The following is a 26,831-nucleotide window of genomic DNA, read 5'->3' on the forward strand; positions in this document are numbered from 1 at the left end:
AAACATTCAGACACAAGTTTATTGTGTAGTGAAAGTTAAATATTGAAGTCTGTGTAATATAAGGATACATTTTTTATGTAAGTCTTGACAGCTTTTGTTTTTCTTTAACTTCCACAGATGTAGGATAGTAGGCATCATATTTGGTTATTGTCAGATATCAGTTCCTATATTCAATCTTTCTTTTTCCCAAATTTGAAAGATGAAAATGAGGTCAGGCATGGACCACAACAACGAATGGTAGTCTCCTTTAGTGTTAGTTTATTTTACCTGGATGATGTAGGCACAGGTTTCACCACCATCACTGAATAGTTTTTAATTGCATTGTAATTAAAGACATTAGTAAGAATCCACATTTGTTGACAGAGAGACAGAGCAATACTATATTACACATTTTACTCCATGACATTATACCCTTAAAACTACAATGGGTAATGTAAATCTTAGGTTGTTTGTAAATATATATATAATATTAATAATATATAATAATAAAGTAGTATAGGAATATGCTATTTATTTTTTTTTTTACTTTTCAAAATTTACACAGTTTCCCAGGTGAAGCATCACAGAGTAAGCACATACTGTGAAGATAGCCATTTTTGCTTTTTTTTTGTTTTTTTTTTAATTCAAGCTTATTATAAAATAATTGCTTTTTTCATTATCTTAGTGTGCTATTCTGCACTTTCTTGCTTTATGTCTTTCTAAGTCTGTTTGCTTGAATGTGCTTCTGTCCACCTATCAGAGCGAGCTGCTGGTCTGTGTTGTCGCTTAGTGGTCCCCTGCCATAAAGGAATGCCAAGGTTGGCTGACCTGTCTGTCAAAACCAAAGACGTATGGGAGATTCCACGGGAGTCCCTGCAGTTGATCAAGAGGCTTGGCAATGGGCAGTTTGGGGAAGTTTGGATGGGTATGAACAATCATTACCTTCTAACAAATCAGGTTCAAGATGGAAGGTGCAACCTTGGTTGTGTTCTTTGAAATTGAGCAGCAATTGTCTTTCCCAAAATTTAAAAAAAAAAAAAAAAAAAAAAGGATGTTTTGGTACCATATGTATGTATCAAAGTGTCCAAAAGTAGTAAGAGAGATTCTGAATTTGTTTTGTTTTTTTCATAGCCTTGAATCTATCTCACCTTCCTTCTTCTCCTGTTTTTTTTTATTGATAATAAGTTTGCCTTACATTCATTCTTTATAGAAAAAGCAGATGGTTTGTGCTTTAATTTAACCACCGTGTGTAAAAATTATACACCACATACTCTCGGACTGTCTAAAGATCAGTGGGAGATTACCAGAGATTCTCTCAATTTGGAAAAGAAGCTTGGGATGGGATGCTTTGCTGAAGTTTGGTATGGTAAGGCATTGCAGGATTTTAAAAAATTATATTAAATAAGATATAATTTTTACTGAAAATTTTCATAGTAAATGAGTGAAAGCATTTGCAGTAAATCTTTACACATGATTACTTTACTGTATGCTGCTGTTGCTATTTAATCTGTGGACCTCAATGAAGAACACTCCCAGTCTTTCTCACACATGTACAAGAAGAAATAAAATTTAAAAAAAAAAAGAATATATCACTCAAAATATGAAGCTAACACTTCAATGCTGATAGTTATAACAAAAATTAATGTTTAACTTACTAAATTTCACCTGTAATGAGAACATTAAAGGTAGAGTTAGTAATTAATTAGTGTAAATTAGTGTAAGTAATTAATTAGTAAGTAATTATTGTAAATTCTAAAGCACCAGAAACTTTACACATGCTGTTATTGTTCTGTTGTATTAAGAAAGCAGTAAACAAGTAGCTCTGTGTAACAAAGGTATGGCCCAATAAACACAGTAATTAATTAGTAATCAATTAATAATCAAGGTACTGTACTGTACATAATTTTAGCTTATTTTTTACAATTCAGCAATAGGTATAGTGGTGTAGTGATCATAATTGCACTACAACGCTAATTGATCTGGATCAAATCTAAATAAATATTTACTTTTGGAATATCTTAAGTCATTTCTGTGCATTTATCATCAGATCCTAAAGTAATCGTATGCTTTGTTAGTTTTTGGCCTTTTTTTCCACCATGTTCTAACCTGTTTTCCCCACCAGTAAGAGTATACCCAGCTCCAACTCCAGTAAAATGGGTAAATAAAATACCATCAGTGAATTTTAAAAAACATTATCAGATTAATATGATCTGCACAGTGCCCTAAAATGTGTTAGTAATAGGTGTTATTCTTAGCATTCAATGAAGCACAATGGTTAGACACTATTGGAGTGAAACTTCACTGTTTTTCCCTGTGTCTGTGTTTTTCAGAGACTCTGGTTTACTCCCATATCCCATAGATGTGTACGTTGTGCTAAGTGATAACTCTGAATTGCTTCATTTTGAGTGGCCGCAGTATGAACATGAGCGTGTCCTGTCATTAACTTGTGGCCCATCCAGGGTTTTTCCATCCTGGCAGTTAATGCTGCCAGAATTGGGTCTGTCATGTAAGAAACAGGTTTAGGAAATGGATCAATGAACAGATTTTCCATTCATACTAAATGTGGACATTATTATTGATTTATTTATTTAAACTTTTTAATATTAGCTGCCACTTTAAGTTTCTGTCCTGGCTTCATCAACTTGTTAGAAAAGTATGAAAAAGACAGTAGATTTTGATTAGAAAAAGTAAAATATAAAAATAGAATTGATAATTGTATACAGATGTTAAGTGGAAGTGAATTAATAAATAAGTAAAACTGGATATTAAATTTAAATATTAAAAAAATTATATTTTTGGAATAAGTGACATTGCCCAAGTATTAATATTTCATAAATCAATATCTGCTACAGTTTTCAGATTGTTATTAACTTCAGAAACTACTGTACAGTACAGTTACTAATGCTCAGTTATTGTCTGTTTGATGATGATAGGTACATGGAATGGTACTACAAAGGTGGCAGTAAAAACTCTGAAGCCAGGCACGATGTCCCCAGAATCATTCCTCGAAGAAGCTCAGATTATGAAGAAGCTGCGGCACGACAAACTGGTGCAACTCTATGCCGTTGTGTCCGAAGAGCCTATATACATCGTTACAGAATACATGAGCAAAGGTTGGTACACTATATGTGTTTTGCACAAAATTCACTTTCTTCTAAAAATATTATAAGAGTCTGAGTACTTTCTTAGGTTATATCATGCATCTCTTCCTATGTTGCATTATATGCTGACAGATAATCTGCAGGCTTTTACATATTATGCATTGTATATGCTTGTTTCATATACAACTACCACAGGAAATTCTGTCTCCCAGTAATGGCTATTGGCTTGAGGTTCTGCCTAAAGGAAGATTTTTATTATAAAACATTTAAATGTGTTTAATATCTAGGTGAAAGGGAGTATTTGTAATATTAAGGGTGAGCATATGCACATTATGAAAAGAAATTATAATTTTCAAGACTCTGCTTCTCATACAGTATGTGGACCTTGGAGGACCTATGTGGCTACAGTTCTTCATTTCTACCAATGTAAATGATGAAGCACCCTCCATATAAGTGAGCTTGTTATTGCATCCAATCAGTCAAATCAGAAATACAGAATATATAAATTCTTTATAGTTTAAAGAAGTATAAGAAAGCTATATGTGTTTGCATACTGGAATGCATTACTACTACTTTTATTGTTATTGATTATTCGCTTTAAATTATTTTCTAAACTCCCCTCTTTCTCATGGCGTATAACACACAACACAATGCTCCCCTGTAACCCTGTTTAGCAACTTTTAAATGGAGAAAGGTTAGTTAATATAAGATTTATAGCCACAGTGGAAACTGGATGCTGAGGAAACGCTGATTTAATTAAGCCTAGTGACAGTCGAAAAATTTGTCATCTCTGAGTAGAAAATACAAGATTGGCAGTTTTTCATGCTGTCCACTTACATCTTAGGAGTTGTGCTATAATTTTTAGACACTGAAGTTTAGAAATCCTTTTAAAAGCTGTATTAAACTTTCAACCTGTGTCAACTATTTTCATAAAAAAAATGTAATTAGCATTTTGAGCTGTTTGGTTAAACAAACATTCAGATATCCAAGAAACCTCTTCACCATGGGCTGGTGACATCTCTGTGAAGTTGTAAGAGGTTCGTTCACTTGTTAACTCGGTTTAAATACTGTATATATTTATTACTTAAAAATCAAAATATCTAATTAGTATTCTCATTATATCTTGATACCTTATTTCTGTAAATATCTGAACCTGAACCCTTCCCCTGAATGAAAATACTAATATATGAAAACTGTAGCAAATGAGATACTTTAGTAAGTGCAGCTTTTCCATTTGTTTGGAAATATTGCCATGTAAGCAGATGGCAACATTATCTGAAAGTGCTTACTTGGCTAGGAAATGTTGGTTGACCAGTGTAAGTGATTGAGCAATTTCACAAAATATATATATATGACTTGATATGCAAAGCAGCATAAAATTAATATAAAAAGTTATCACACCATTTTCCTTAAAATGCATCAAGCAAAAATTCCAGGCAGCACGTGCAAAGATTTCATGAAAACATGGTAACAAATAGCAAATGTTTATAGAAAAAAAACAAATGTCTGTTGATAAATTTTATTGTGAACATTGTCTACTAGCTACTAATATTTAGAGCCTGTATATGTCTGAGAGTTAACACCTTTTAAAAACACTTCCTGGGTTGATAAAGGATAACGAAGATTGTGTGAACATGCTTCTGTTATCAAAGAATGCGTTATATTTTCTCCTGTTTCATCCTCTGATCTACAAAGTTTTAACTGCAGTCCAGCATCAGTGAGAACATGCAGATTACATGATAACTGTGTTGGGATGCATCACTGATTTAAACTTTTAAAATACATGTATTCACAGGGATGTGGCATGATGTGCTGATACTTTTGGTTTCCTCAAAATTTCAAGAGACAGAATTAGAATCTAGACACTGCCTATTGATTTTTCCTTAGATATTCCAGTTTTCCTCCCACCAAATGTGTGTGTTAGGTCAATTGGATTGGTGTGATGGAGGGAGTATGTGTGTGCATGCAGGTCTGGCCACTTGTAATGTGTCTTCCTGCTTTTTAACCAATGCCGCCAGTTTGGTTTTAGCCCCATTTGACCCTAAGATGGATTAATTAGGGTAAGAGAATTCAGACATTCGTCAAATTAGCATAGTTGATGCATTATCCAGCTTTCATTCCTGCCTTGTCAAGTTGAGTTTTGCTACATTAATGCACTACTCCATTCATTCATTCATGATTTTAACAACTCACAAATGGCAATACTAAATCAAGTTCAACCAGCTAAGATGTACACAACATGCCACATAAAATGAACCCAGAATGGTATGGGGAATCATTTGTTTTATCTTCAGTTACCAGGCTATCCATTCTTTGTATCAATGTGAAGTACAGTATGTGTAGGTGCTTAGAAATATGCCACAAGTTACTCATATTCATATTTCTGTTTCAGGAAGCTTACTTGATTTTCTGAAAGATGGGGAAGGAAGGGCGCTGAAATTGCCAAATCTTGTAGACATGGCAGCACAAGTGAGTAATGTCATGGGAAAGAATTCCATGTTTTCTTGCATTTTATACTCATGGGAAAGAATTCCATGTTTTCTTGCATTTTATACTTCAGAAAATTATTTTTGTAACACCAAATGCATTTTCTCCAGGTGGCTGCTGGTATGGCATATATAGAAAGGATGAATTACATTCACCGAGATCTGCGGTCTGCTAACATTCTTGTGGGTGACAATTTGGTTTGCAAGATTGCTGATTTTGGACTGGCAAGACTGATTGAGGACAATGAGTATACCGCCAGGCAAGGTAACACTTGGAACATTTCTGATGCTACCATTTTTAGATCTTATATTAATCCTTAATGCAGACATTATAATACAGAATAATTTTGCAAACGTTAATGATCATAAAAATAGTTCAAAGTCTCATAAAGATTCACCCTATATTACCCAGGTAACACCTATAACCAACACTTGCATATCAAGTGGCAACACTTACTTATTGAGGCATGTTTTTTTCATAGAAACATGATCATCTTGTTTGCTCCAGGGTGTCCTTCAGTGATCAGTTCTTGGCCCTCTGCTCTTCATTTATATACTTCCTCTCAGTGCCATTATTAGAGGGCACAGTCTATGGTTTCATAGTTATGCTGATGATACACGGATTTATTTACACATGGCATATAGAAACATTACCTCCTCCTGTATTGGTTGCCTGTTCAGCTGACATCAAACACTGGTTGTGACTTAACAGTGATAAAATCGAGGCTTTAATTATTGCATCTCCAGGCACTTTAAGGAAAATAGACAATGTCTCAGACTTTATTACATCTTTGTCTGCACAGTTTTAAAATCTTGGTGTTATTCTAGATCCCACACTCTCATTTGATCTATATATTAATATTGCCATCAAGGTTGCCTTTTTCCAGCTTAAGCATACTTCAAGGCTGTGTCCATTGCTCTCTTATACTGTAACTGAGACACTTATTCATGCTTTTGTCACCTCACAAATTGAATATTGCAACGTAGTGTTTGGTGTCCCTGCTCGAAGCCTAAATAAATTACAATATGCTCAAAATTCAGTGGCAGGGGTGGTTGCACATTTAAAAACCTGCGAATGTATTACTTCTGCACTTCTAAGATTACATTGGCTACCTGCCACTTGCCGCATTCCGGTCTAACCCCACCTTACTTGCTTTCTTTATTATGTCCATATTTTCCATCACATTCACTTCATTCTTGTGTCTCCTAGCTGTTAACCATTCCATTGTGCAGACTGTGCACTACGGGTGATAGGGCTTTTAGTGTATCGTGACCACAGTTATGTAATGCCCTGCCTTTGGAGTTTCATGCATGCACCTCACTTTCCTTCTTGTGTGCCTAGCCCACTGCAGCCATGTCATATTATTTTTTGGAGACTGGAATAGAACTTGATTTGGTCATAGTCTGTCATGCCTCATCTATGACAAGGTCGGCAAGATGTATTAACTAATGTTCCTTTTTCAGCATCTTTACTGTTAACAACCTTTAGAAGAATTACTTTAGCTTTGCAGTACCAGTCACATCTATCTCCTCTGACCCCTTTTTCCTAAGTCATCTTCGGAAGACAGGATTTTTATTGACTGGGATGCTTTTGGGCAATGTCAGTGTTTAATACGCTTGCGCCACTGTCATACTTGAAACCCCAGAAGGTTGATGTTTAAGATACACTCTGTCCAGCATGGTCAAAAATTTTAGTGCATAAAGTCACCTTTATGTAATCATTTGTACCCCAGAAAAGTCTCTAATTCTCATTAACATTTATAACCTCCTTGGCATTTACTCATGTAACCGTTAAACCCAAGTCAGGCTTGGGGTTGGCATGTAATAACACTCTTTATAGTGTTAAGCCCCAAATAACTCTAAAAACGGTATTCTGCTGCCTTCCAATAACATTATGATGCTAAAAAAAAGAATATATATTTTCTGCCACTATATGATAACTCTGACACAATGACAAACAAAAAGATATAAAGGCAGTTTTAGATCAAGCTGAAACTGAGCCATTGCTCGAATGGAGCAGTAGTGAGGACAATGTGAATTGGTCATCAATCATTGACACAGAACGTGAAAGAGATGCGTGATATAGCATTGCACGACCAAACCATCATGATATAAACAGTGAATTCTGGTACATGAAGCTTTAGGGTTGTCTAACAGTAGCTGTATCACAAAAGGCAAAATAATTGCAATCAAGGTAGCAAAGACAAGCAAGACATGGCGCCCTAAGCACTGTCTACAGATCTGCCTGCAATAACACAGTGTGACTTGATCATGCATGTCAGACACTGATATTCTACCCGCTCATGTGCAGGCAACAGAAAAAAAATACAAGAAAGTGCACAACGAAACATGCTTCTGCTGTCCCAATTACAACATTGGGCTCTGCGTTGGTGACCGTCTCAAAGCATATCACACAAAGAACATGTACTAAATCTGCATCAGTACAGCAGTGGACACTAGACATACCTTTTCTACTGTATTTATGTTGACATCTTGGTATTTGTATGTTTGTTATACATCATAATATTTTTTTCTTGTTTTTTTGGCTCGTTTTTCCAGATGTAATTATAACGCTAAGAAGGCTACTATAAGAACAGCACCTAGCATTTGAATTTTAAATCTGTTAGTGCCTCTGTTTAGAAGACCTGATTCTCTATTTTAGCTAACTTTAATTGTAATAGATATGATTTTTTTATTGATGTACCTAAGCAAAGCTGGCGATTATAAATAAATAACCTATGTAGTTATAAGTTTCTCTTAGCCTATGTCTACCTATATTCTCTTTTTTGCAGGTGCAAAGTTTCCTATTAAGTGGACAGCCCCCGAAGCAGCATTATATGGAAGGTTCACAATCAAGTCAGATGTATGGTCTTTTGGAATTCTTCTTACAGAACTTGTGACAAAAGGAAGAGTACCTTACCCAGGTAGGGTACAATGGGATACTATCAAATCAAAATCAGAAAATCAAAAATTCTGCACATATGCATTTTCGGAGATGAAAAATTTTAATCCAGTCTTTATTTATTTACATCATAGAATAAGGAAGAAAAATTCTCAGCAATGGAGCTATGCTGTAAAGTAGCAGCTATATATATTGTGAGGGTTTCTAGTTTATTTGTACCATATAATGTTAAAAGATGGCTGGTTGCAAAGTACCTTAGGAAAGGTCATGTGAACTACAAAAGCATTGGGCAAATCCACTTACTATATTGTACTTAATAAAGATTTTTTATTGACAATAATAATTATTAAATATATAAAACAAAGGAGGGCGTCATGGTGGCGCAGTGGTAGCGCTGTTGCCTCGCAGTAAATGAGACCTGGGTTCGCTTCCCAGGTCCTTCCTGCGTGAAGTTTGCATGTTTTCCCCTTGTCTACGTGGGTTTCCTCTGGGTGCTCCAGTTTCCTCCCACAGTCCAAACACATGCAGGTTGTTAGGTGCATTGGCGAACCTAAATTGTCTCTAGTGTGTGCTTGGTGTGTGGGTGTGCCTTGCGGTGGGCTGGCACCCTGCCCGGGAATTTGTTTCCTGCCTTTTGACCTGTGTTGGGTGGGATTGGCTCCAGCAGACCCCTGTGACCCTGTAGTTTGGATATAGCGGGTTGGACAATGGACTGATAGATGGATAGATATATAAAACAAAGGGGGAAGTCAAAGGGCCAATATTGGCAAAGGACAGATAATTAAATGCCAACATTACCTACAAACATACATTTAGTTGAGTTATAGTTGAGGAAATAAATGGACTGTTCAACAACACGGCATAGAAGTATCAATAATGTGAGTGTGTACTGTTCAGACTGATGAGGAAAATTACTAAAGTCTTCTTCCCACATTTCATCTTGCTACATTTTCTTGCTGGTGATGCCAATGTTAATTCTTGACTGTTCCCAAAAGATTCTGAAGCACTTTTTGCCTTTTTTTTTCTTGATATGTTCCTGAAATACACGTAAACATTTATTTATATTGTTCTGCATTCTTTTTTGAAGATATTCATAAGAACATAATTATTATGGGTATAAACATTGACAATAACAAACAGACCTGGGGCCTCATGTATAAACGGTGCATACGCACAGAAATGTTGCGTACAAACGTTTCCACGCTCAAATCGCGATGTATAAAACCTAAACTTGGCGTAAAGCCACACACATTTCCACGGTACCTCATATCCTGGCGTACGCAATTTCTCCGCTCGGTTTTGCAGACAGGCGGCACCCAGCGTCAAAGCAGTGCTACTGTTCCTGTGTGGTCACCCTTTCTTTCTTTCTTAGACCCACATTCCTGACGCGGCTTTATAAATACACTGAAATTAACTGCATATTGTTTTAGTGTAATGCATCTGATTGTAATTAACCTGTAGCAATATAATGGTCCAGGGAATAGCCATAGTATTCCAAATACCATAACTGCTTTAGCATTGTTACGCTCACTGGATCTTCTTCTTCTTTCAGCTGCTCCCATTAAGGGTTGCCACAGCGGATCATCTTTTTCCATATTACTCTCACTGCACTACTCGGAGTATTTATATCACTGGATCTGAGTGGGGAATCACAGCAGCAGCTGATCGGAAAGAGAATTATCGGTATACAGTTTCAAGCACACACTACCTCAGCCACAACACGTCAAAGCCTTTCCTGTACGGACCTCGCATTTCAGAAACAGTTTCATCCCAAGAACTATAAACGCACTCAATCAGTCCAAGTGCTCCTTGTAGAACTGTTTGTACTTATAAGTACAACTAGCAAAATACCCGCGCTTCGCAGCGGAGAAGTAGTGTGTTAAAGAGGTTATGAAAAAAAAGGAAACATTTTAAAAATAACATAACATGATTGTCAATGTAATTGTGTTGTCATTGTTATGAGTGTTGCTGTATTTTATATATATAATATACACACACACACACACACACACATAAACATATATACAGTAATCCCTCCTCCATCGCGGGGGTTGCGTTCCAGAGCCACCCGCGAAATAGGAAAATCCGCGAAGTAGAAACCACATGTTTATATGGTTATTTTTAGAATGTCATGCTTGGGTCACAGATTTGCGCAGAAACACAGGAGGTTGTAGAGAGACAGGAACGTTATTCAAACACTGCAAACAAACATTTGTCTCTTTTTCAAAAGTTTAAACTGTGCTCCATGACAAGACAGAGATGACAGTTCTGTCTCACAATTAAAAGAATGCAAACATATCTTCCTTTTCAAAGGAGTGCAAAGCAAGCAGTCAAAAAAAAAATCAATAGGGCTTTTTGGCTTTTAAGTATGCGAAGCACCGCCGGTACAAAGCTGTTGAAGGCGGCAGCTCACACCCCCTCTGTCAGGAGCAGAGAGAGAGTTAGAGAGAGATAGAGAGAGAGATAAAAAATCAATACGTGCCCTTTGAGCTTTTAAGTATGCGAAGCTCCGTGCAGCACAGCATGTCGTTTCAGGAAGCAGCTGCACACAGCCCCCCTGCTCACACCCCCCTACGTCAGCGCAAGAGAGAGAGAGAGAAAGTAAGTTGGGTAGCTTCTCAGCCATCTGCCAATAGCGTCCCTTGTATGAAATCAACTGGGCAAACCAACTGAGGAAGCATGTACCAGAAATTAAAAGACCCATTGTCCGCAGAAACCCGCGAAGCAGCGAAAAATCCGCGATATATATTTAAATATGCTTACATATAAAATCCGCGATGGAGTGAAGCCGCGAAAGGCGAAGCGCGATATAGCGAGGGATCACTGTATACATATCTACATATACACATATCTACATATATATATACATATACACATCCACATATATATATATATATATATATATATATATATACATATATATATACACAGACACACACACACATATATATATATATATATATATATATATATATATATATATATATATATATATATATATATATATATATATATAAATATTTACATATATACACATCTAGATATATATATACACATATGTACATATATATATATATATATATATATATATATATATATCTAGACATACATACATAGATAGATTGACACATATATATATACATATGTACATATATATATATATATATATATATATATATATATATATATATGTATATTATATATGTAATTGTGTTGTCATTGTTATGAGTGTTGCTGTCATATTCATATATATATATATATATATATATATATATATAGCAAAATACCCGCGCTTCGCAGCGGAGAAGTAGTGTGTTAAAGAGGTTATGTAACTATATATATACATAAATATATATACATATACACATATCTACATATACATACATATATATACATATACACATCCACATATATATATAGATAGATATATATATATACATACACAAATTTACATATCTACATATATATATATATATATATATATATATATATAAATATAGACATACATACATACATTCACATATATATATAATATATATACTGTATATATACATATCTACTTATTGGCTCCTGTATTTAGGATATAGCGGGTTGGATAATGGATGGATGGACATCTGTATGCATAGCCCTATTTGCCCGTTTTCGTTTTTTTTCTTTGTTCAGTAATATTTCAGTAAACCCGGAGCTTGTCAGTTCAAATCCTGGTACTGACACCACTGTGTGACCCTGAGGAAGTCACTTCACCTGCCTGTGCTGCAAAAAACAAAAGTAATGTAACAAATTGTACCTCAGATGTTGCAAGTTGCTGGAAAAAAGGCATAAGTAAAATAGATAAATATGTATTATACACATAGGAACTATTGATTTATTTTCAGTTAAGTCATCTGCAGCAAACTTTTATAAATGACAGTTTCTCATTTTTAGATAGTGCAAACTGTTTCTTCTTCATTGACGTTTTCTCTTGGAGAGCTTTTTTCATTTCATTGAAAATGAAAGCAGCAGCTGCCAAAATATGTAGCTTTCTTATTAATTTTTCAACATTGTGTAAAATAAATGTATAAAGTAACATAAAAGGTTTAAATACTGGTTATCCTTTTACACTAAAATATTACTAAAGAGATACAAAAAAAGTAAAATGGATATGTTCTTTTTCTTTAAGGAGATTAAATATTACTGAAGAAAGAAAAAAAAAATTAAACAGCCAAATGGGGCTATGCATACAAACTTAAAAGGTTTAAATAAAACAGAAATATATATTTTATTTTTACTTGCTTAACTTGTGGAGGGTGTATCCTGTAGCAAAGCTCTAACTTTTTTCGTGAAAGCCCGTTTCAGTCAATAAGTCTTAAAAAAAGGTGTAAAGATATTGACAATAATAAGCAAACCCAGGAAGACATGGAATCGTTTAAATCAAGTATCATTACATCTTCCTTTCTTAAAGAGAAGTAAGGCAGTACTTATAAGCTTAAATATTTATATATAGACATACATACATACATATATATATATATATATATATATCCGAAGCCGTGCAAGCACACTCTTGAGAATGCAACGTATAGTTGTACAGAAGAAAAGCAATCTTGCCTCAAATGAATGGCAACCTTTTGTAGGTCTATGAACTTAATTTAAACTTTAGGTTTACACGGTGCTTTCTTTCCGAAGTACCTGCACTCATGAATATGTCTGTATGTGTCAGTCGGTCAAATCCACGCGCTTCGCACCGGCGAAGTACCGCTTTTAAATTTTTATTAAGAAGAAAATAAAACCTTTTTAAATTGAGGGAAAATATACTAATAACAGTTTGTTAAGGATCTGTTTTTTTGTGAAGCTGCCTTTACTCGAGTGATCACTTCGACCTGACTTGGTGGCCAACTATAAGCGTTACCTGGTAGGTAAGCACCCATACAATCAGATTGTGAATCAGACTACGAATGCCGTGAATGTAAATTACACACTCGCTGCACTTGCTTACGGTAATGGAACCTCGGACGTCAGCGCTAGAGGGGCTTAGCAGCGGTGAAGTATTGCTTTTAAATTTTAATTAAGAACAAAAGAAAACCTCAGAGGTTCGATTCCCGTAAGGGAGTGAAGTGAGTGGCTGGTTACCTACCAGGTAACGCTTATGGTTGGACAGCAAGTGACGTAACATCAGCCACGGTGCCTTCAGTTGTGAGAAGCAGATCATAGAATGATTGAAAATAGTTTTGCATTTACCTTTTTAGTAAAAGGCGAGCTTTTAAGCCTGAGAAATCACCCCGTAAATGCACACGTTTAATTGCACATGTGTTAATGTGTATGGTTACACAGTATTAAAAGACAGTGAACAACGTCATTTACCTTTGTTCCCGCGTTTAATAAAAGGCGAGCTTTTAAGCCTGAGAAATCACCCCGTAAATGAACACGTTTAATTGCACATGTGTTAATATGTATGCTTACACAGTATTAAAAGACACTCAAAAATTAACGTCATTTACCTTCGTTCCCACATTTGACTCGTGCTGTAAATCTCTTCCTTGTTTTTAGTTCACGTGATTACGTAGGAGGCGTGATGATGCGATACGTGAATCCGCCTCCTCCATTAGAGTATATGGACAAAAAACATGTTCCAGTTATGACCATTATGCGTAGAATTTCGAAATGAAACCTGCCTAACTTTTGTAAGTAAGCTGTAAGGAATGAGCCTGCCAAATTTCAGCCTTCCACCTACACGGGAAGTTCGAGAATTAGTGATGAGTCAGTCAGTCAGTCAGTCAGTGAGGGCTTTGCCTTTTATTAATATGTATAGATTACCCCACTGTAAACTTGCACTACAGTTATAATATTGCACAACCTGCGCCACTTTATAAAGTGCGTATGATGATGATATCATTTTTATGATGAAATGTAGCAAAATATGTTGCTTATAGTATACAGATAAAACTTTAACTTCATTTAAATAATCTGTATTGTTAATAATTAAACATGTGAGGACACGGTGCCGCAGCGCTAGCTAGTTCATGGATAGCTCCTGCCTTGTGCTGTGTTATTGCTGGTGCTGACGCAACACTGCAAGGATAGACAGATAGAATAATTAAACATATACTACGAAGATATTTCAATGTTCCTTTAAAGTTCTGAAGAATCGGCGTTCTAAGCTTACAGAAGGCTTAACGTCTATTACAGAGCTGATTGTGTGGCGATTGGGTATTTGGAGAAAGTAAAGTAAGGACAGGAATTGGAGGTTAGTACGTTTGAAAGAGACAGTACTTCTGTAATATTTCATCGAAGCATGCGTGAGATATGAACAATCACTGCGCCACCGTGTTCCCATGTTTAATAACTGTAGAGCTGTAATATCACGAATGTAATGGATTCTGTGTCCTGTCGGAGAAAGAGAAAGAACGGAAGCACGTAGTGATTCACACACACAGGGCACATAGAAGATCAAACACAGAACAAAGCATTTAACGTGCTACTTGAGAAACTAGTAAAATAAACGATTTTAAGATGAAGTTTATGATGTTCTACTTTAATGACAAAATAAACTACGTGATTAAAGTGGAAATTTCAAGATTAAAGTTGACATTTCGTGCTTTTTTTCCTACTGTGTGCCTATTTTTTTTTCCATGTACCCTATTAAGCTTTCATATGACACTCAGACGGTCTGCTGCGAGTCGCCTTTTCACGCCGACTTTGATATGTGATTTCTTTTTTATTTCGGGCACTGTGTGACTTTGTGAACTTGAGCTTTCGAGTTTCTCCGACACCGTCACTCAATCAACTTTCTTTTGTTGATTATACCACTGTTTAAACCAACAAATAGTACGTATTTCCTTTACCTCCACTTGGTATTCCCTGAAATTCTTATATTTTCCCCCGTGCTTTTCCCATTGTCTTTTCACAGAAGGCTATTTAAATCGATTTGCATATTCAAAGAGGCATAATTCTGGGAGGAGTTGGGGCGGGACAGAAGGCACGTGCGTTACTGTTCACTCTGATCGGGATTTATGTAGTGGAAGAACGTGAACGTTTGCGTATGCACAGATTCCTGCAGCATGCATTTTGTTGAGTTGAAATGCAATTTCTTTTTCATCCACAAGATGCATTAGAAAGCTATGAATCAAATTAAAGAGTATTCACACTTGTAGTTACATCACCTGGTCTGTAGCCACCGAAGCATAAGGTGAGATCAAGCACGGGTAAAACACGTGTCGAAAGAAATTTCTCAGTCCAAAAGTTCGTTTTAAAATTATTTACTGAAAGTTGAAAGCAAATAATCCAGACAAGATTAAAAAAAAAAATTGTTACACACGTAGAATAAAAGGCAAAAAAAGGAAAAAGTATCTTCTCTAAACTTAGCTTTTCTTGAGAAACTTTAGTTATTTCTTATATACTTAAAGATTCTTAGTTTCTTCTTCTGTACACTATAAGTGTACGGTTCTGCACTTAAATAAGTGCTGTTTTATGAGTTACTTTACACACTCAAAATGCCTGTAGGCCCATAAGCACATTGCATGTGCACAGGCACGGTCACAGTTTACAACCATATGCCTCTACACCTTACACATGTCATGGCTGTCACTAACTGAAGAATAGTGTTTAATCAAACTGTTAGAAATGGCAAGAATATACCAATTCAATTCTACTCATGGGGGTTATAGGAACCTCCCATAGATTATGCATTGTCATCTAGTAAAATATTTATGAATCTTACATAACTAGGAAAATGGCTCTTACACATCGAGCCCCTAATTGTTTGTGCTAGGGCAGAAATCATTTACTTTAACATTACTTAATAAGAGCCTTCACTGCTTTACTTAACTTAAACCAAACTTAAAACTTAAATTCTACTGTAAAAACACAAACACTAAACTTAAGAAACTTTAAGCATGCAAAAAGAAAAATTAATCATTTCAATCATTTGCTGCTTGCAGGAGCAGGCACAGTTTGTTCACAGGTCTGTCCAGTGTGCTGGTCTTGGTCTGCACACAAACTCTTCTGACTGCTCCCTTTGCATCTGGCATTGTCTTGATGACTTCACCCTTTACCCAGGAGTTACAGGGTGTAGCATCTTGTCCAATTTCTTTGCGAACTTGTTGCATAATGAGTGTAGCATTATGTGAATTTTTCTGAAAAATTGCAGGGTGTTTTGCCTCTTCTTGCATAGAAGATTTGCTGAGTCTTCCTCCAACTCTCAATATTCCTTCTTGCAGGACTGGGTCCAGTTTGTTGATTTTACTACCTTTCTTTACAAGCTGATTTTTGTGTAAGGCTTTAACCTCCTCTGGGTAAGCTTGCAGTTGACTGAGGCGAATAAGTTCGTCTTCTGCTTTAGACAAGTCATTTAGAGACAATGGCTTCAGTCTTATTGTCGATTTGTATTCCTTCATATGTTCTGTGATTAATGTTTTTTTGTTTTTCTGGGCTGTGTCCAGATCTACTGACTGTATATTGAATTGCCTTTCTCTCTTTTTTCAGGCGCAGTAGCACTTCTTTGAACCTAAGGGAACACGCTACTACTTTCTTTAAATTGAACTATTCTGAATAGTACTCTACAAGTCTTTTTACTGGTTCAAATTTTTCTTTTACGCTTGCAAAATTTACTACACACCATTTGATTTCCGGATCGTTGCTAGTAGATAGGTCCACTTCATCCGGTCTCGTAGGCCATTTGTGCTCTGGCTGTAGCAGGATGTTTGGCCTTTGTATCCAAGTCTTACTTTTGATGAAGCTTTCTATAGTCAATCCTCTTGATGCCTGGTCTGCAGGATTTTGTGCTGATGCGACATACCTCCATTGCGAGGGTTGTGTGTGCTCTCTTGAATCACTGCGATTCTGTTGGCAACAAAAGTTTTGTAGTGTGCAGTTTCATTTGCAATGTACCTTAGTACTGTGGTGCTGTCAGTCCAAAAGATTGATTCTTGCAGGGGAATCTGTAGTTGTTGTTTTAACATTTTGTCTGTTTTGATTGCTACCACTGCTGCTGTAAATTCTGATCTTGGTATAGTGACAGCTTTTAGTGGTGCCACTCTTGATTTTCCCATTAGAAATGAACAATGTGTCTCATTTTCTTTGTTAGTCAGAAGGAGGTAGGAAACCGTGCCATACCCGTTCTCTGAAGCATCTCCAAAATGATGCATTTGTGCAGTCATTATTTAACCAAATCCAGGCAGTTTATTGCACCTGTAATCCACTAATAGCTGCAAATCGTCCATCCATTTTTTCCATTGCCGGACATACTTAACCTCCACTTCTTGATCCCATGCATATTTTTATCTACATAGTTCTCTTAGAATAAACTTGGCAGGCAGTATGACTGGTGCTAAAAATCCAAATGGGTCATATATCGAACTGACCACTGACAGAATACCACGTTTTGTAGTAGGCTTATCTTGCAGCTTTACCTGAAACTTGAAGCTATCAGTTTGTGTGCACCATTGAACGCCCAAGGCTGTTTCAACTGTTAACAAATCATGACTTAAGTCGAAGTCCTTTTGATCTATTGCCCTGTCTTCTTCAGGAATGGACAACAAGACTGTTCTGTTATTGCTTATTCATTTTGTAAGATAAAATCCTCCCTTTGAGCACAGGGTTTGAAGATCTTTGGCCAATTTTATGGCTTGTTCTTCTGTAACAGCTGACTTTAAATAGTCATCAACATAGAAATTATTTAGCAGTACAGTGTCAACTGCTTCCTCTGTAGCTGTGTCTCTTGCATCCTCTGCTGTTCTTCTTAAGGCATAAGAGGTACAACTCGGTGATGAAGTAGCACCAAAAAGATGCACTGTCATTTTGTATTCCTCAAGTTCATTGTTTAGATTACCTTCAGGCCACCACAGGAAACGAAGAAGATCTGTGTCATCATCTGGAACTTTCACTTAATAAAACATTGATTTAATGTCTGCCATGAGAGCAATTGGTTCCTCTTTGAATCTTGTAAGAACTCCGATGAGTGTATTAGTTAAATCCGGTCCTTTCAGCAACCGTTCATTTAGTGAAAAACCTTGGTAAGTGGCTGTACAATCAGAAACCACTCTTACTTTATTTTTCTTTGGATGATATACTCCATGGTGGGGTATGTACCATACTCATTTTCAAGTTCATTGGGTACCTTGATGGCATATCCTTTGTCTAAAATGTCTTTCATGAAAAGTTTATAATCCTCATGGAATGCTGGATACTTTGTAAGTTTCCTTTTAAGTCCAATAGCATGTTGTTACGATGATTGTTTGGCACTTTAAGAGTTTCATCTCTAAAAGGCAGGTTAATGCAATAGTGTCCATCCACTAGTCTTGCAGTATCTGAAGCTATGCGCATGAATTTAATGTCCTCCTGTGTCATTTCCTCCTTTTCCTCATAGTTGCGTTCTGGAAAGTCTATATTGTATTGCTGGAGTAACATTTATTCTACCTCCATTATTGTCACATGATTGACTGAAAAACTTTGCAGTTTTTCTTTGTCTGGGTCCTTTATCAGTCTATTAACAATCCACCCTCGGAATGTTTTCACAGCATAGTCTTTCATCTTCACTATGTGTGATTTGCCATGGCTCCATGACTTTTCGGGCATTTGTACTTAATAACAACAATATTAATAATAGAATTGTAATTACAATATTATTGCTTTGGTCAGCATTTATCTGGGGTAGATGCACATCATTTAAATAAGACAATTTCTTGAAATCCCTTTTCACTGGTACAAAGTTCAGTGTGTACACTTCTGGTACATTAAAAAATGTGTTTTCTTCTATCCCCCAGACTTGTAATTCCGTTAAGACTGTACACTTCACTAATTTCAGTCTATTTACTTTGTCTCTTTCTCTTTCTACAGTGCTGATGTAGATGTGAGACTTTCTTGCAGAAAGATTTAACTGCTCTTGCAAACTTTCTGTGCAAAATGTAACTGAGCTGCCAGAGTCTTTTAGAGCATATGTTTCTACACATTTTTCACTCGTTTCAGACTTAACTTTAACTGGAGTCGCAGTGAAGACACACGCTTTACCGACCCCGGTATCAGTACAAGTCTCTAATGGTTCAATAGAAATATGGGCAGAAGAAATGTTCTTCTCTTCCAACTTAGCGTTCTCCTTTTTAGGAGGTGTGGCTTAATCGTCGGTGCCTTTTTCCTTATTCATATGCAGAATGAATGGATGTAAATGAGAACATATTTGGCATATAATCTTTTCTTGAGTCTTAGTACTAAGATGTTCTTGTTTAAGGCACTTAAAGCATAAGCCTTTAGATTTCAAAAAGTCAATTTTACTTTCATAAGTTAATGTCTGAATTGCACTGCATTCATTAAGATCGTGATTTTCATTGCAAAAAAGACAGTGCTTACTGCTTATACATCCATCCGTCTCCGCCGTTTTAACTGAGGTGTCTATCCCTTTTTTCGTCTGCAGCAGAAAAGTTTGTAACGAAACTGCTTTCTCTCAGGACGCCTTTCAAAGGATAATTCTCTTGATCAGTTTTGTCCTTTTCCTTCTCGAAGGTATGGCTTTGTAGAGCTGAACCGTACACGGGATCCAAAGCTGATGTTATCTGTTCTTTCAGAAAGTTCACTGGATCGGTGAGAGGGGCTCGTCTGCTCTCCGTACTTTCAATACTCTGAACTTTGCATTGCCACGGTGCTAGTAGGTCTTGAGGAAGTTTGGAGACTTTAGTACGAAGGTTATCATTACTTACAAATTGTTGTCCACTTTGTAAGTTGTGCATAATGTTCATACATCCGCCAGGAAGGTTTGCATAATCGCTCAGATCTTCTCCTTTCTGTAGCTGGTTTCCATAAAGACTTTCGGGCTTCATTCAGGCTTTTTGATAAAATCCTAACGGTGACAAATATTTACAGTTTTTAACAATCTCGTGAGGTGTACCTTTAGTAAATTGTGCTAAAAAGTCCAATTTATCTCACGGATTCTCTATTGCCTCATCGATAGCTCTGTGAAATGCTCCAATAAAATCCATATATTTCAAGGGATCGCTGTCAAATATTGGAATCTTTCTGTATGGCACACTTGCATCTGTATGGCAATACTTGCATCTTGTGGCTTTTCATTTCTCACATCTGGTTTCAGAGGCACATTAGGATTTGGTTTATCTGTACTTCGATTGCGTCTTTTAAGAGCTCTCAATTTTGCATCGGATTCTGCGATAGCTGTTTCCAACGCCAATTGATCTCTTTTAGCTTTCAACTGTATTTTTTCAAGTTCTCTTTTGGCTTTCCACTGTGTTTTCTCAGCTTTAGCCAACAGCACAGCGTGCGCTGCCTCTTGTGATCTGATGGCAGTACTTGAAGTAGCCGCTGAACTTGTCGACTTTTAGTTTTTGCAGAGGTGTAGGAGTCTTTGACTGAAGTAGTCACTGCACTTGTATGACTTTGTTTTTGCAGAAACTGTAGGAAAAATGTCATCTTTCATTCTGTAATCCCTGAATTGATTACCGGAAAAGTCAGGTTACTGGTTGAGGCTTTTATTTTGGCGTACTTCCATAATCCAACTTATTGTACATCCTATAAATATATCAAAAATTTCCATTTTAGCATCAAAATCCTTTTGTAACATTTTCCATGTATCTTCGTTACTATGGAAAGATAAAAGTTTGTCACTTAATCGGAGAATGGACTATAAAAGGTTGAGGAACTGATTTTTGATAATTACGTCTACTTTGTCGCAGTTAAATTCATTTTGTTGTAAATCTGTTATGATCTTCATCAGACGATATAATTGTATTTGTAATCCATTTCTGATCGAAGATTAGTTGTCACTGAATTGAACGGCTTTCTGTCGTCTTGGAGATGGTCCTTTGTGACGTCATAGTCATCGCGACTTCCACTCACACACCACGCAGATATTTCCTCTGGATAGCGGAATCAGGTGCCATGATGATTTTATTAGGTGTTTAAGCTCCTTTATAATTTATACAGTCTCGTGTGGAGCACTAGCAATTCCCAAATATGTCCTACTCAGATCAAAGATAAAGATTAAAAGTACCTGTTGAGTCTTTTCAAGTTGTCATTGCTTTCTTTCGTCGCAGTCCGCTTTCAGGCGTAGAACACGCAGGTTACTTTTTTTTTTTAATAATCCAAGGCAATTTTCAAGCTTTCAATCTTAGGCAGGTTTCGATCCTAGGCAGGTTTTAAACTTTAGTGTAGCTGCCGAAGCATAAGGTGAGATCAAGCACGGGTAAAACGCATGTCAAAAGAAATCTCTCAGTCCAAAAGTTTGTTTTAAAATTATTTAGTGAAAGTTAAAAGCAAATAATCCACACAAGAATAAAAGAAAAAATAGTTACATAGAATAAAAGGCAAAAAAAAGGAAAAATGTATCTTCTGTAAACTTTGCTTTTCTTGAGAAACTTTAGTTATTTCTGTACTTAAAAGTTCTTTACTTCTTCTTCTATACTTAAAGGTTGTTAACTTCTTATATACTTAGATTCTTAGCTTCTTCTTCTGTACACTATAAGTGTACGGTTCTGCACTTAAATAAGTGCTGTTTTACGAGTTACTTTACCCGTAGGCCCATAAGCACATAGGTATGTGCACAGGCACGGTCACGGTTTAAAACCATATGCCTCTACACACCTTACACATGGCAAGGCTGTCACTAACTGAAGAATAATGTTTACTCAAAGCTGTTAGAAATGGCAAGAATATACCAATTCAATTCTACTCATGGGGGTTATAGGAACCTCCCATAGATTATGCTTTGTCATCTAGTAAAATATTTATGAATCTTGTATAACTAGGAAAATAGCTCTTAAAAGGTCTATTCTACGAAGTGCACTTAAGTAGATGTCACATTATGCAACCCTTTGTTGTAGGGTATGTCCGATTTGCCGACCACAGTTTCCCATCTAGTCATTGGACCCTCTCCAATTACACAAAAGAAAATCACTGCCCTGTCTACTTTACCGACTAAGGTTCTCACTTCCAGTGCACTCATGCGCACTTCTTTTTCTGACAGCCAATGGCATCTGCCTGATGGGCTGCTCAAAGGGTTAACAGCTGCAGTGAGTTCAGCAGCAATCTGTCCCCATTATTTATTTTTCATATTCTGTTATGGTATGTAAAATTCATGACATCAGAAAAATGAGCTTCTTTTCTGTTTGTGAAGTTCATAGCCCTCAGGCTCCCTGACCGAGCCACTGGTGCTATACTGGCACTGTGCGAAGGTTTAATAGCTGCAGTGTATTCAGCTGCAGTCTCTGCCCTTTTTCTCCATTCTCTTTTAGTACATAAAATATGAGACATCAGATAGAAGAGTTTCTGTTCTATTTATGAGGTTCAAAACACATCTTCAAACGTCATTTCAACGTTCATAAAGACAGTTATGCTTGCTAGAAAGTTGATCCCAGTGATTGGTGTGTCATTGTTCCAACTAATTTACCACTTTAGCCGTGGAACCCTCTGCCTGTTTCTTCGGTTGAACGTCACATTCGCTGACCTTGCTTCATGCTGTCCCTCTTTAACTATGATCCATGCTCTCCTGTGCTGATTCAAGTCACCCAGTGCTTACATCGAGTGTGACTGTGACACATTCTCCACTTGTTTTCCCATCCTCGTAAACAATTGATCCAAGTGAGAATATGTCTCACCACCAAGCCACGTAAAGGGTCATCTTCCTGTCTAGCAGCCAGTGATATCTCGAGGGTACTTTGTGTCTGGAGATCATAGTGTGTTCAGATCAGTATGTGATATTGTAGAGAAGGGGCAAGTACTTAGTTAACATGTAATGTGTAGCAATGATGTTTGAAAAGACAGAAGCACCAAAATGGAATATTCAAGGCACCTTTATTTAATATGTATGTCTACAGAAAAAACTTGGGGAAACAAAAGCAGAAAGAACACTCCTGCTGGCAGTTGAGAATTGAAGTCTCTACTCAGCTGTATTGTTACTTTCTTATTTTCAGTGACAAAATGCTTCTCCAAATTGATATGACCTGGTAACAAATAACTGGGTAGTTTAAGCTTCTTACCATCACTTTACCGGCCTTCTGGATTAAATGAGTTTTATACCAAGGATTACTTTTCTAAAGTCAGATCACAGTGGGCCACTTGAATCTAACAGTCACCTGTTAATTTCACAAATTTATTTTATAAAAGTAATTTATGTCAGAAGTGCTAAGATTCGAATCTAACCCTGCTGGATTTGCGTTTCAACATCCATTGTCTGTGGTCCCCATTTTCTAGCTAATCCTTAATCCCTAAACAAGCTGGGTGTGGGAGGTACTGGGGTATAAATTTTTGAAAAACCCTTTGTTTGTGCAGGTCTCCAGGTCTAAATCCCATTGAACTGGTGAGGCATTCAATGAATCAGTACATTAGATGGACGGTAGAGCCATCGACCAAGGATCTGCTTATATGTACAATTAAAAAGAGAAAAAAAAAGTACTTAGAATGTGATCTTAAAACTGGGATCTGTAACTGGTATATCGACAGAGCTCAGATTGTGTTAAGAAAAGTGGCATTGAGGATGTCACTATGAGATGTGAAACAAGACAGACAGACAGATTTCCTTTTAACCCTTTTTTGGAAATGCATAATAACTCTTAGAGTTTTTGAAATGAAATGATCGCTGATGTGAAGTGATATATATGAAACTTTTGTTTGTGTTGTATATGCACATTGAATTATTATCGCAAACTTGCATAATTGCTGCATTCTCAGATGGAAACTGTATGTAGTTGTGTTTATGGTGCAATAGTAAACTGGTCACCTTGAGTACAGGTTTGGACACAGCAGTGAATTCCTACACCAGACCAAGGAGGGTCATTATTTCACCCCTAGGCAGCCTGTGATTTTTTAATAATTGTTGCTAGATATGCTCTGATAGATTGGCTGCCAATCTAAATCATTTGATTTTTTTTCTTTTTTCACCAACAAACGCCCTGTTGTGTGCACAAAAAGTAGAAGTGGAGGCTTGTTTCATGAGAAACGACTGAAATCTTAGTCTTTACATTAAAGAAAGTCAAGTAATAAGCTAATAAAAAAAAAAAATCGTAACAATCGTCCTGTGCTATTAGACAATTAGATGACAAGAAAGGAAAGGAACATCTGAACAAATCCGAACTTTATTTAAAAGCCAACCAAGATAGTAACATTACAGGAGTTCACACTAATAGCATTACAGTATTCCCTCCTCCATCGCGGGGGTTGCGTTCCAGAGCCACCCGCGAAATAAGAAAATCCGCGAAGTAGAGACCATATGTTTATATGGTTATTTTTATATATTTTAAGCCCTTACAAACTCTCCCACACTATTATAAACATTTCACACACAGTTATACAGCATAAACCCTTTGTATTCTCTTAGATATTAGGTAATATTCGTTGAAATTATGAATGTAAACACAGTTTACATACAGTAAAACCTAAATATTATTTTAAAGATATCGAGCGTCTCCGATATCAATACGTTACAGCCATTACAACAGACAGGCCACCAGCAATAAATACGTACAATGCAAGAAAAATTGTATACAGTAAAATGTGTGTACAGCGACACTAAACTATGTAAATGTAATAAGTACTGTACGTAAATAATTAATTATGGTTACTCACCAACAATGACACGACGACTTGTCCGATAACGATGAGTTTAATTTTACTGCACAACAAAGGATAGCGTTACAGCTCTTCTAAAGGAGCCTCTTCAGGCGACTGTTTAGCACTGCCGTTGTTCTTCTTCCAGCACTCTTCAATCCAAATCCCTAAAGCAGATTTCATCCAGACTACTGCCTTATCACGTCCCCTTGCAACTCGTTTTGCGCCCTGATTAAAGGACACTGCGGCCGTAGATCTTATATGCTTTTCCTCCTTTTTAAATAAAAAGAATCGTGGACTCATTGATGCTGTAATTGTGTCCTACAGCGGTGTAGCTGTTTCCTTCCTTCAGCATATCCAAAACTTTTACCTTTTCTGCAATCCTGAAGCATTAGCAGTAACATGCATTAATGCTGAATGAGTGAGATGAGACTTCCTGGTTAATGCAGCACTCCGTTGCTGAGCCAATCAGCAGCACACAGGAACTTCACTGCATGCTCTGATTGGGTAGCTTCTCAGCCATCCGCCAATAGCGTCCCTTGTTTGAATTCAAATGGGCAAATCAACTGAGGAAGCACACGTACTGTAGACCGCAGACATCTGCGAAGCAGTGAAAAATCCGCAATATATATTCACATATGCTTACATTTAAAATCCGCGATGGAGTGAAGCCGCGAAAGACGAAGCGCGATATAGCGAGGGATCACCGTACAGCCTGATCGCAGTAAACACTCTTTTTAAATGAGTTTTAAGCACAGGGAAAGAAATTAACATTTTGAAAAAAGAGAAAAGTAACATTGCAACACTTTCTTCTCACCACTCTTCACTTGCTTAGAAGCCATGGTTAACTGCAAAAGCACAAGAAATACTGTAGAGCACAAAGAGTTAACAGGTAAAGCACACACGTCTGACTGAGAACAATGAACAGGGAGAGGCTGAACACATGCTTAAATACAGTAATCGGCATGCACGAACCGGAAGGGAAATGAAATAGAGCACAAAGAGTTCACAGCGAAAGCACGCACGTCTGACCGAGAACAATGCAACACGTGCGGAAATCATTGACATGCACAAACTGAAAGGGAAACTGGCTTGTTCGTATACCGAGTGTGTGGTCGTGAACTGAGGCAAAAGTTTGGCGAACTTTTTGGTCATAAACCGAGTTGTAGGTGTACCGAGACGTTCGTGAACCGAGGTTCCACTGTATATAAAATATAGTGAGAAGTCAAGCAAAATGGCACCTTTTATTGGCTAACTAAAAAGATTACAATATGTAAGCTTTCGAGGCAACTCAGGCCCCTTCTTCAGGCAAGATTTTCTTTAATGCCATATGTATTCTGGATACACATTTTTGCGCCTGTTTTATTAGTTAAAGTATGTAATTTAAGCCTACAGAAACACCCATGGTCAATAGTTTAATTGTAAAAATACACTCTCTCGTAATATACAGTGGGGCAAAAAAGTATTTAGTCAGCCACCAATTGTGCAAGTTCTCCCACTTAAAAAGATGAGAGAGGCCTGTAATTTTCATCATATGTATACCTCAACTATGAGAGACAAAATGAGGGGAAAAAACCCAGAAAATCACATTCTCTGATTTTTGAAGAATTTATTTGCAAATTATGGTGGGAAAAAAAGTATTTGGTCAATAACAAAAGTTCATCTCAATACTTTGTTATATACCCTTTGTTGGCAATGACAGAGGTCAAACGTTTTCTGTAAGTCTTCACACACTGTTGCTGGTATTTTGGCCCATTCCTCCATGCAGATCTCCTCTAGAGCAGTGATGTTTTGGGGCTATCGCTGGGCAACACGGACTTTCAACTCCCTCCAAAGATTTTC

The 26,831-nt window shown here is 36.7% G+C and overlaps 1 protein-coding gene across 6 annotated transcripts in view; it reads left to right on the plus strand.

Annotated features, from left to right (window-relative positions):
• Positions 1 to 26,831, plus strand: part of fynb (FYN proto-oncogene, Src family tyrosine kinase b) — a 250,779-nt gene that overhangs the window by 216,228 nt on the left and 7,720 nt on the right. For 4 of the 6 annotated variants that reach the window (XM_028797588.2, XM_028797589.2, XM_051925244.1 and 1 more), the window contains 5 exons: positions 740 to 904; positions 2,913 to 3,092; positions 5,473 to 5,549; positions 5,678 to 5,831; positions 8,359 to 8,490. In XM_028797588.2, the coding sequence (XP_028653421.1) occupies positions 740 to 904; positions 2,913 to 3,092; positions 5,473 to 5,549; positions 5,678 to 5,831; positions 8,359 to 8,490 (708 nt within the window). Of the gene's footprint in view, positions 1 to 739; positions 905 to 1,189; positions 1,346 to 2,912; positions 3,093 to 5,472; positions 5,550 to 5,677; positions 5,832 to 8,358; positions 8,491 to 26,831 lie in introns of all 6 variants that reach the window. The other 2 variants (XM_028797587.2, XM_051925245.1) reach the window with 2 other exon arrangements.

This window comes from Erpetoichthys calabaricus, chromosome 3, assembly GCF_900747795.2.
Source record: "Erpetoichthys calabaricus chromosome 3, fErpCal1.3, whole genome shotgun sequence".
In the NCBI taxonomy this organism is placed as follows: domain Eukaryota; kingdom Metazoa; phylum Chordata; class Cladistia; order Polypteriformes; family Polypteridae; genus Erpetoichthys; species Erpetoichthys calabaricus.